The sequence below is a fragment of the Onychomys torridus genome, chromosome 17 (assembly GCF_903995425.1).
Source record: "Onychomys torridus chromosome 17, mOncTor1.1, whole genome shotgun sequence".
NCBI classification, from domain to species: domain Eukaryota; kingdom Metazoa; phylum Chordata; class Mammalia; order Rodentia; family Cricetidae; genus Onychomys; species Onychomys torridus.
Window position 1 is genome coordinate 61,891,975 of NC_050459.1, and position 11,082 is coordinate 61,903,056.

Below are 11,082 nucleotides of genomic sequence, written 5' to 3' on the forward strand. Positions count from 1 at the left end.
GGGGCGTGCAAATGAGGACCACAAGCACCCATTGGAAAGGAGAAATTCCCAGACACTGCAGGCTGTGGGTGGCTCAGGCCCGGGAGCCCTACTATGCGCAGCCCTGGTCGGAGCTCCTAGAGGCCGGGTAGTATTTAAAAACTGTGTTATTTATCTATGTGTGCTTGTGTGTGGAGGTCAGAGGACTTCAGGAGACAACTTTCTCCCTCCACTGTGTGGGTCCTGGGGATTGAACTCAAGCTCTCGGGCTTAGTTTTAAGCATTCTTACTGTTTTGAGGCATCTCTCCAGCCCTGGCTTTGAACGACTGATCGTCTTGCCGAAGCCTCCCCCAGTGCTGGCATGACAGGCAAGCATCCTCACTGGGTCTTGTGCTATTCGATAGACAGTTGTTCTGTGGTCCCCCAAGGGAATCCGTTCCAGTGCCCTTAAATATCAGGGTCCTCAGATACTCACACCCCTTAGTAACAGGCCGTGGATGCCTGGAGTTGAGGTTACAGGCCCCATGTGGGTACGTATTGAGCCAGCTCTCCAGGACACCTATAGATTGTCACTGGGTGAGTTGTACCCAACACGGGACAGCTTTGGATGTCATGTCACTCTGTGTGGATTAGGAACAACAGGGGAAGTAAGTCTGCATGTTCAGAACAGACTCAACCCCTACTGATCCAGCAGAGCAGGTGGTGTGTGGCCTGTGACCTGTGACCCCCCCGCACTCTGGAGGCAGAGGCAGGGAGATTGCCATCCTGGGCTGTGTAAGAAAGACCTATCTCTCTCACACACACACACACACATGCCAAATTAAAAACAAACAAAGCTCCGGACTCAACAGCACCCCCCACCCCACCCCCCTGACCCAAATCTCATCTTTTGCTTCTAATGGTGAAGGGAAACCGAGACACGCTCCCACCCCCAGCTCCCGACCCAAGTCCCTCAGCACAATCTGGCCTACTGTTGCTCCGTGTGAGAAACACGTGGTGTTCTCCCCTCTGTGGTGGGAGGCTGAGGTGGGCCCTCCGTCCCAGAGGATTTGTTGGATGTTCCTTAATTAACACAGCCCATGTCCTCCATAGAGAGTCTAACGGAACAGTGGGGTTTGGTGTAGACACTGCCGTTTTACGGAAAGTAGCGCTCGGGGCTGGTGTGTCTGTGTTGCACAGACTGGGTAAAATCTGAGAGAGGCAAGGCCTCTACTGACAGTCACACAGTAGTGGGCAAGGGGCAGAGGCTGGGTCACTATGGAAACCGCAGCCACCTAACCCTGCTGCAAGGGACGCCCGGGACCTTTGGTACCCGTGCTGACTGCATCCCTTGCCACCTGGCTTCAGGTGTGGCTGGAAATAATGCTCTCCCTCTATTACCCGGATGACTGGCTCCCCCTTGCCTTTTCCAGATCTTGCCTCAACAATGGCTCCTGGGTGAAGGTCAAAATTGCACCATCTCCCCTCCCCCCGGCCCCACCACACACTTCCTCCTTCCCCACTATTTCCTTGTTTCTCTTTGGCCCTGTGGGTATTATGTATATTTATTTGACGTGCCCATCCCCCACTGAAAGTACCCTTTGCCCTTCACGTCTGCCAGACAGCGCTTCCCGGCATCCCGGCCTCAGTTTCCCTGCACTTGAAGGGTTTATCTGAGGAGTATGTGGGAGGTGAAAAGGTCCCAGAGATCCAACACTTTGTATTTATTTATTTAACTTTTGGTTTTTCGAGACAGGGTTTCTCTATGTAGCCTTGGATGTCCTGGAACTCATTCTGTAAACCAGGCTGGCTTCAAACTCACAGAGATCCGCCTGCCTCTGCCTCCCGAGTGCTGGGATTACAAGCGTGCGCCACCACCGCCCACCTATTTAGTATAACTTTTAACTTTTATATTGCAACTTTTTTCTATATTTGTGTGTGTGTGTGTGTGTGTGTGTGTGTGTAGGCATGTGTGCCACAGTACACTGTGGAGGCCAGAGGCAACATATAGGAATGTATAGGAATGGATTCTGTCTTTCTGTGGATTGAACTCCTGGTGTCAGGCTTGGAATCAAACACTGAGCCATCTTGCCTGCTCGTTTTTGTTTCTTTTTTTTTTTTTTTGAGATAGGGTCTCTTGTAGCCAGGGCTGGCTTGAACCTAATGCTTTCATGCTCCCAAGTGTTCAAAGGATAGGCGCATACCACCATGCCATGCTTTTCTTTGTGTCTCTCTGTTTACGTGTGTGTGTCTGTCTCTGAAGGGGAGACAGAGACAGAGGGTCTACGCGGCTCCGAGCTGGCCTTCAACTCTCCCGGAGCCCAAACAGGCCCCAAACTCTTCATTCTGCTGCCTCAGCTTCCAGAGCAGCACACATGTCAGGCTCACACAAAGATTTCACAGATCGTCCCTTTGGTGAACACAGTGATCGCAGACTCCACATACATCGGTCCAGGTTTCCCGGAGCCTGAGGCTGGGGAGACACCGGGGAAGCCTCACGCCGTGTTCCCCGCGGAGTCCCAGGTGCCACCCCCGCATGCTAGTCTGGCTGTTGTGCCTGGCTTGTTGACGCCGTCGTCATGGGGACGGACGGGGCGGGCCCCGGCCACAGGGGGCGGGGCCTGGGGCTCGCAGCCCAGGCTCCAGCAGTGGCCGCCGCGGCCGCCGCCGCCAGGCTTATATACCGCGGCTAAATTTAGGCTGAGTTCGGAGCTCGTCCCCATCCGGGACGCGTTTCCGCCGCCGCCTCCTGGCCCGCCCCCCCGTGCCGGCCGCGCCTATAAGGCCTGGGCGGAACGGGCCGCGGCACACACAATCCCTGCCATGGCGCTCAGCGAGCCCATCCTGCCGTCCTTCGCCACCTTCGCCAGCCCTTGCGAGCGCGGCCTCCAGGAGGTGAGGGCTGTGGGGGGGACCGTGGGTAGCGGGGCAGCGGGGACCAGGCCACAGGATGTGGGCGCAGGGTCGAACACTGGGGATTGCAAGCTAGCACCAGGGTGCAGACCGCGGGCGGCGGTGGGAGACCTTGGGCTGCGGAGAGTTAGACTGCTGGCGGTGAAGAGTTAGACCTCAGGCGGGGGGCGGGGGCGGGATAGAGAGGTGGGCACAGAGACTGAGGACGCCACGCGAGGATGGCGACCTGTGGGTGCGGATCGCGGGCGCAGGGGCTGAGGACGCGCGCACCTATAAGGGATAGGGATAGGGAACACCGGGCGCAGAGCGCGGGCGCCTGGGAGTTGTTGTTAGACCTTGGGGTGCTGGGGAGCAGAAGGTGACCCCATGCTCACGTCCCGCACCCCGTTTCCCGCAGCGCTGGCCGCGCAACGAACCCGAGGCGGGCGGCACCGATGAGGACCTCAACAGCGTGCTGGATTTCATTCTGTCCATGGGGCTGGACGGTCTGGGTACCGAAAACCCTCCCGAGCCGCCGCCGCAACCCCCGCCGCCTGCGTTCTACTACCCGGAGCCCAGCGCCCCGCCGCCCTACGGCACCCCCGCGGCGAGCCTGGGACCCGAGCTGCTGCGCCCGGAGCTGGACGTGCCCCCGGGGCCCGCTCTGCACGGCCGCTTCCTCCTCGCGCCCCCGGGGAGGCTGGTGAAGGCAGAGCCCCCAGAGGTGGACGGCGGCGGCTACGGCTGCGCGCCCGGCCTGCCCCGCGGGCCGCGCGGGCTGAAGCTCGAGGGCGCCCCGGGAGCGGCAGGTGCATGCATGCGGGGCCCCGCCGGCCGCCCCCCGCCACCCCCGGACACGCCTCCGCTCAGCCCCGACGGCCCCGCGCGCCTTCCAGCTCCGGGTCCCCGCAACCCGTTCCCACCACCCTTCGGCCCCGGCTTCGGCGGCCCCGGTCCTGCGCTGCACTACGGGCCGCCCGCTCCCGGCGCCTTTGGTCTCTTCGACGATGCGGCCGCCGCAGCGGCGGCCCTGGGCCTACCTCCCCCCGCCACCCGCGGCCTCCTCACGCCGCCCTCGTCCCCGCTGGAGCTGCTGGAGGCCAAGCCCAAGCGCGGCCGCCGCTCCTGGCCCCGCAAGCGCGCGGCCACTCATACTTGCAGCTACGCCAACTGCGGCAAGACCTACACCAAGAGCTCGCACCTCAAGGCGCACCTGCGCACGCACACAGGTGGGCTCCTGGCCTCGCTCGGGGCGGGGGGAGCTGCGGCAGGGGGATGCCGTGAGTTCAGGGAGACTCCTGTCCGCCCTTCGGAAGGGAAATGTGTCCCCCACAGCCTCTGGTCCTGGCAAGGGGGCGTGGCAGATGAACAGGTTGGCTAGGGGAACTCAGGTCTCCAGACTTGGGGATCAGTGCAGGTTTAGGGTCTACGGTGAACACGACCTCTATCCCCAGCCCTGCCCATAACGCCTGGCCCAGTGGCGATGAGCAGGAGGGTCAGGAATCCAGGGCTAGCGGGAGAGGCGCGCCTGAGCCTGCTGGGGAGACAGCCTCGGGAGCAGAAGGTTCTCTGTCTAGAATGGATGAGAGTGGAGAAGAGACTGGAGGGGGGAGGGGGCAGGTGCCATTGGGTGCTGGGTGCCGGAACTAGGCTTTCGGGGAGGGGAAACGAAGGCTGACTGTCCTCCCGTTCCCCCGCAGGTGAGAAACCTTACCATTGCAATTGGGATGGCTGCGGCTGGAAGTTCGCGCGCTCAGACGAGCTTACCCGCCACTACCGCAAACACACAGGTCACAGGCCTTTCCAGTGCCATCTGTGCGACCGTGCCTTCTCCAGGTCCGACCACCTGGCCCTGCACATGAAGCGACATATGTAGCCTGGGTAGACCCGGCTACCCCATGCGCGGCCGTGGCGGGTCCCACGCGCCGGGCACGGTCCCTTTGCAAACTGACTGCTATTTATTGGACCCTGAGGACGGGGCCGGACAGTGTGGTTACAGGACAATGACTCTGCCACCGGTTCTGGCCCCCACCGTGACTGAAGGCCCCGGGGAAGAAGACAGGAGCCTGTGAAGAATGTTTTCAAAATGGTGCAATAATTGACTTATTTCCCTCGGGTCCCCACTAGAGGATCGAGGCTAGATGCCTTGTGAGAAATGAATGGCCTTTGAGTGTACTGTCACCTGCGTCGTTTTTTTATGATATTGTACATAAGTGACTGGCAGATTGTATTACTATAAGGAAGACGATGGCATCTTTGCCGCCTGCTTCGTTTTTTGTAAGACTTGGTGTTTTTTTGTTTTGTTTTTTTATTAAAAAGTTTTGGATCTTTGAAGAATCGCCGCAGTGGTGTGAGGGGGGAGGCCCTGAGGGAGAGCGCGCCTGTGGCCAAGATTGCCAGCTGCAGCCCCCAGCTGCCAGGGCCTGTGGGTTCTCTATAAATGTAAACAAGGCGTTTTAGGATTGAGCGTGCGTTATTTAAGGCCATACTTTGAGCCATAATTTGCCCCCTCTGTTCCCCGGAGCTGAGAAAAGTGTTGGTCCCACTGATGTGGCCATCTCTAAACTGGGGGAGGGGAGAGAAGGGAAATTAAAGACCTTTCCTGGTAACTTCTGGGGTTTTAGCCAAACTTAAGGAGTATGCTGGTGTTTCGCTGCTTTTTTTAAATTCTTATTTTTGGAAGCAGGCTCTTTATGTAGACCAGGCTAACCACAAACTCCGATTCCCCTGCCTCCGCCTCCCAAGTGTTGGGATTGATCTTTCTATAGGTGTTTTGCTACATTTCTTTCTGTGTTTTGGAGGTTTGCCGGGCAATGTGGAGACCAGCAGACAGCTTCGAGTTGTTCTCTGTAGGTCCGTGGGATTCAACTGAGGTCTTCGGGTTTAGCTGCAAGCGGGCCCTACCCAGCTGAGCTGGCTCACCCAAGGTCTCACAGCTGAGAAGGGTTTTGAACTAACGGCATGTGAGCATGGTGACATGTGACACCTGGCTTTGATTTTTGTTATTTTGGACAGGCTGGGATGACGTGTGCTTCATGCCCCTGGCACGGCCGCGGTTTTGCCGTCGCCCACCTGTGTTGTGTTGGGAGACTGAGTTCTTGCAATGCCTGTAGGCAGCCAACCTCACCCTCTCATTAGCAGGTGCCTGGGCCTGGAAGACTCCCTCCGCTCAGGGCCCCAGTAACCATGGCTACTGACAATTGCCCAAGTTACTTCCAGAAAGTGAAAATAGCCCTTAGGCAGAGCCCAGTTTTAACACACTCTCACCCTCGTTGCGACAGAGGCAGGGATTTCCTCCATCCTCCCCCTCCCTGGGGCCACACTGGCTCTGGAAACAGCTGACAACTCTTTGGTAATCTGTGAAAAGCAGAAATGAGGATGATAATGTGATTCATATTTCGAGAGTAAATACTCTGGCTTACTTCCGTCGTGGAGGGAGGGCGGCTGAGCCCTCTGTGCCCTTTGTGAACCACTTCTGCAAAACTCCCGAACCCTACAGCGGCCCCTCAGCCCCGCCACTTGCCCTGCTAGCTCAGAGCTTGCTCTGGAGGAGGAAAGCTCTCCCCAAGAGGGTTGGTGTTCTTTGTTTCTACCTCTTGTGGCGATTTGAATGCCAGGATCAGGGCCCTAGAACTACACTACCAGGCAACCATGATTTAATCTTCCGTTTTTGTGTTTTGTTTTCCAAGATAGGGTTTCACGGTGTAACCCTGGATGGAACTTGATTTGTAGACCAGGCTGGCCTTGAACTCACAGAGATCCCCCTGCCTCATCTCCCAAATGCTGTGGTTGAAGGCACTTGTCATCACCCCCACACCCACCCCAATCATCTGGTTTTTGTTGCTTTGCTTTGCTTTGCTGGTGAAGAAAGTGTTCTGCCTCTGAGCCAAACCCTGAGCCCTTCAGATGTAAATAGCTGTGTGTACGACCCTGAAGTCTTCCCTGAAGTTACAGCCTTGAACCTTTTTTTTTTTTTTTTTTTTTGGTCTCCTGTAGCCCAGGCTGGCCTCAAGTTTATAGTACTACATTGCTCTGTTCCCAGCCCTGGGTAGAACCATTTTTCTTACTTCTGGAACACCTCCAGCTGTCCTCTGGAGGGCTCTGAAGCTGGAACAGGCCAGCTGAGAAGCCACAGGTGCTGCGGGACTCCTACGCGCCGCTGCTGATGGGTCGCGGGCTCCTCCAGCAATGGGTTTGAGCAGTAGTGTGCCCCATGGGCTAACCCAGAAGCATGCTGCCTCTGTTCTTCTGCCCCTCTCAGAAAAATGTCAACTTGTGGCCATGTGTATTCGGGATGGCTGGCTCTGGACTTGGAGGGGGATCCAGTGTGGACCCAGTTTTGATTGTCACCCATAAGGCTCCAGCTGGCTGGCATCTACACCGGGCAGCCCCTGCCTACTGCAGAGGTGCCCTCGGGCCTCAACTATGAGTCATGCTGAGGCTGAACACCCTGCTCTGGATGCTAAAAAACGAGGTGGCCCAGTTTGGGAGCAATATGACCCGGGGTGTGAGGAAAACCTCTGTCACCATTTTTGGGAATTCTGGAAAGAAAAGGGGGCATCGGACCATTTTCCTCCCTCCAGAAAAGCTGCCCACAGCTTTGTTCATATCTGTTTTCTGTTTTGTTTTGTTTGAGACAAGCTCCCCCTGTGTAGCCCTGACTGGCCTGGAACTCAGAGACATGCCTGCAAGTGCTTCCAGAGTGCTGGGACTAAAGGCATGCACACCAGGCAGGCCATCCATGCCTTGTAGAAAATGTGAAATGGCACGGGTTGGCAAGATGGCTCAGTGGATAAAGGTAATAAAGACCATTGCTTCCAAGGCAGACCACCTGTGTGCCATCCCTGGAACCCACATGCTCATGCTCGGAAGAGCAAACTACAGTTGTCCTCTGGCTTCCACGCCTGCACCATGACACCTGTACCACCCCCCACATCCCCACAAAATATATATGTATATACATATATTAAAATGTAATAAACATAAAATGTTAGCTATAAAAAAAACCTCACATTCTAAAACCCACCCTACCAAAACTTTCTTGTGTGTGGAGGTGCCTGGTTCATGGTTAAATTGCTTTCACAAAGCTGTGAGTGTTAGTGTACAGCTCAGAGCTGGCTCACCAAGACACAGGTAGTGTGAGGCTCTGGTCCTCTGTGCCTATCTATGCCAGTATGTCTCCATCTCAGCTTGATTGACAGGGGGCTCCAGGTCATCTCTAGGATCTGAATATTGAACAGAGCCCTGGTCCCCCACCCAGTTCCTCACCCAGTCCCTCCACCCTGGTCAACTACCAGAAGGTGGCATCTCCTATCTCTTAGGGGTCATATGGGATGCTGAGGGCTAGGAGCGGACCTGCTATGCCTTGACCTGCAGAGATGAAGGACTAGTGTGGGGTGCTGAAGCGGGAGGGTCACTGCAAGTTCAAGGTGAGTCTGGGCTTTGGAACCTGTCTCAAAACAACCAGAAGAGCCAGGTATGATGACACGCACTTGTCCCAGCACTTGGCAGGTAGAGGCAGGAAGATCAGTTCAGGGTCACCCCCAGCTACATAGGGAGGCCACGGCCAGCTGCCTTTCCATCCTTCCCCCTCTCCCTTTCTTTCTTTGTTGAGACAAGGTCTTGCTATGTAGCTCAGGCTAGCCTCCTATGTGATGACATGATCGGCCTCCCCTTCTGTCCCCATTCATTTACTCATCCCCTCAGCGCTCACTCCCGAGGCCTCGTCCTCCTGTCTCCTGCCACCCTCACAGACAATCAGGAGTGACTCAGACTATCCCGGCTTTCAGCCCCAGCCTAGAGCCTGTGCGGAGTACCCATCACTCCACTGACCAACTCAGACCTACCTGTGGCTCCTTCAGATTCCTCATGGTGCAGCCACTCTGGACATCCTCAACAAACCAACTTCCCACCCCCTCAGCAAGCCTAGGACAACATAAACACCCTGAATTTTACTTATTTATGTGGAGACAGGGTTTCTCTGTGTAGCCCTGGCTGTCCTGGAACTCACTCTGTGGCCCAGGCTGGCCTCAAACTCAGAGAGCCACCTGCCTCTGCCTCCTGAGTGCTGGGATTAAAGATGTGTGTGTGTGTGTGTGTGTGTGGTCAGACTTTTTCATCAGGACCATTGGCTCCCCAATAATGACACAGAGGCTTGTTATTAATTATGAAAACTCAGCCAGCAGCTTAGGCTTGTTTCTAACCAGCTCTCACAACTTAAATGAACCCAGTTTTATTATCTGTGTGCTGCCATGTGACTCATTGCTGTTCCTCTCCTCTTGAATGTCTTGTTTGTTCTGGTCTCTGAGTGTCTCCACCTTCTTCTTCCCAGCATCCTTTCTGCTCCCCAAATCCTGCCTAGCTATTGGCAGTTCAGCCTTTTATTAAACCAATCTGAGTGATACATCTTCACAGTGTACAAAAAGACTAAAAGACTATTCAACAATATTTCCCCCTTTTTGTCTGAAAAAAAAAAAGTAAAGGTTTTAAGTCTAACATAGTAACACTATATACAATAATCAGGTAAGAATTGCATTTACAATGTCCAGTCCATTTGTATTTGGCAAATTCAGAAAAAATATTCCATTAACTATCCTCTCTTTAGGAGTCCAAAGTTTTATACCTAATTTATTATCTTCTATTGTAACTAAGGAAAACTATGACTATCTAGTCTTCAATTCCATCAAAGACCCCAGAAGGATATAATAACCTGAGTAAACAGGAAGTGCAGTGCAAGCCACTTCTAAAACTGAGAAATGACAGAGACATCTGGCTGCCTGGACACTCACCCCAAAGTTCCTCTGCAACATTGGGGCAACATCTTTGGCCCACAGGCCTAGAATAACTGACAGACTTTTCTGTGAAGCAGGAATTTTGAAGGACTGTCCTGCCTTGTCTTGGCAAAGTTTGGCAATTACTTTTTTTTTAATGTCCACCTTGGACAGCATTCTATCAGCAGTCTAGGCAGAGGAAGTTTCTTGCCCAAATGGCTGGCTTTTGCAACAATGAAAGCAAGATCCATAAGAGTTTCTTCAATGCCCATCATCTTCTCTGAAATAGATTGATGCTGCCAGGAGCAGATGTGTCTCACTGTCAAGAAAAGCCCTGTGTTATTAAAACATTAAAATACCATATTCTATAGGTCTCTGAAGTCTTTTAAGACCATCTATCTATTTAATATATGTCTCTGATTGACCTTGAAAATATACCTAACATGACTCTAAGTTTGATTGCTATAGAAAAACTACTAATCTTTGTTTATTACCCTAAATAGCTTTCAAGGACTAGAACTCTACATTTTTGAATGAGTTGCATAAGTACAACACCTTAAATAAGAAATAGAAACATATAATACAGTATAACAAAATAACCTTAAATTTGTATCAATATACAAAAATATCTTACACAAGAGTAGAAACATATATATATATATATATATATATAGTATAACAAAAATAACCTTAAATTTACATCAATATACAAAAATCCATAGCAATGTAAAATATTTGAGACTAGTAGTTGCTTTCTTAGTTTGAAAGTACATATAATAATCTACCTTTTATCCTATCCTTTCTGTACTATATCCCCCCTTTTTCTCTTCAAAAGAGATCCCTGAATCTAATCTCCTTTGTTCAGTTTTTTTTCTAACCATGATCAATAACAATTTGTAATCAACCACACTAAACAATGACAAACATCCATAATTCACCAAATGACCAAAAACCATCCACCCCATCTCTTGGGAATGTGGGAGTTGCATTCTCTAGACTGCTTCCTGTTGTCTGGGGGCACTGGCATCTTTGAGGGACCCTGAGAAAAACAGGATAGTGGTCAAGTCCTGGCTAGACTAGTCTGTGAGGCTGGACCATCTCAGCCAGCAGCCTTGAAGCTGTTCTGGATGCAGAACTTTCAGGAAACTACAACAGAGGCACTATGGAAGGATGGATCGCTTGGGCCACCCATTTTTATTGGTATCTTGTCCCCTTGCTCTGAAAACAGATAAACTTTCAAAGGAAACATATTTATCTGCATTAACACAACTATGAACTGTGCATTGTATACAAGCCAGCCAAAGATGATATTTTGTTTTATGTTTGAGCAGGTAAAATATATGTCATCTGTCTTGTAGTTTTTCTAGGTTTATTTCTTTATGTCTGTAGCCAGGATTTTCAGGGGGTCTCCCCTAATCAAACCTGATCTCTATCAACCTTGAATGAATCCACAACCTTTTG

General features: G+C 52.7%; 1 protein-coding gene across 1 annotated transcript; it reads left to right on the top strand.

Annotated features, from left to right (window-relative positions):
- The first annotated feature begins 2,725 nt into the window (after nt 1-2,725).
- Klf2 (Kruppel like factor 2) lies at nt 2,726-5,406 on the top strand. The gene is made up of 3 exons (XM_036166504.1): nt 2,726-2,854; nt 3,270-4,080; nt 4,552-5,406. Exons 1-3 carry the CDS (start codon nt 2,783-2,785, stop codon nt 4,725-4,727), a joined length of 1,059 nt encoding a protein of 352 aa, XP_036022397.1. The 5' UTR covers nt 2,726-2,782; the 3' UTR covers nt 4,728-5,406.
- Nucleotides 5,407-11,082: the final 5,676 nt, after the last annotated feature.

Coding starts and splice junctions, on each gene's coding strand:
- Klf2 (XM_036166504.1), top strand. CDS start 2,783: ATGGCGCTCAGCGAGCCCATCCTGCCGTCCTTCGCCACCTTCGCCAGC. Junction 2,855..3,269: donor GCGAGCGCGGCCTCCAGGAG/GTGAGGGCTGTG, acceptor CGTTTCCCGCAG/CGCTGGCCGCGCAACGAACC. Junction 4,081..4,551: donor GCACCTGCGCACGCACACAG/GTGGGCTCCTGG, acceptor GTTCCCCCGCAG/GTGAGAAACCTTACCATTGC.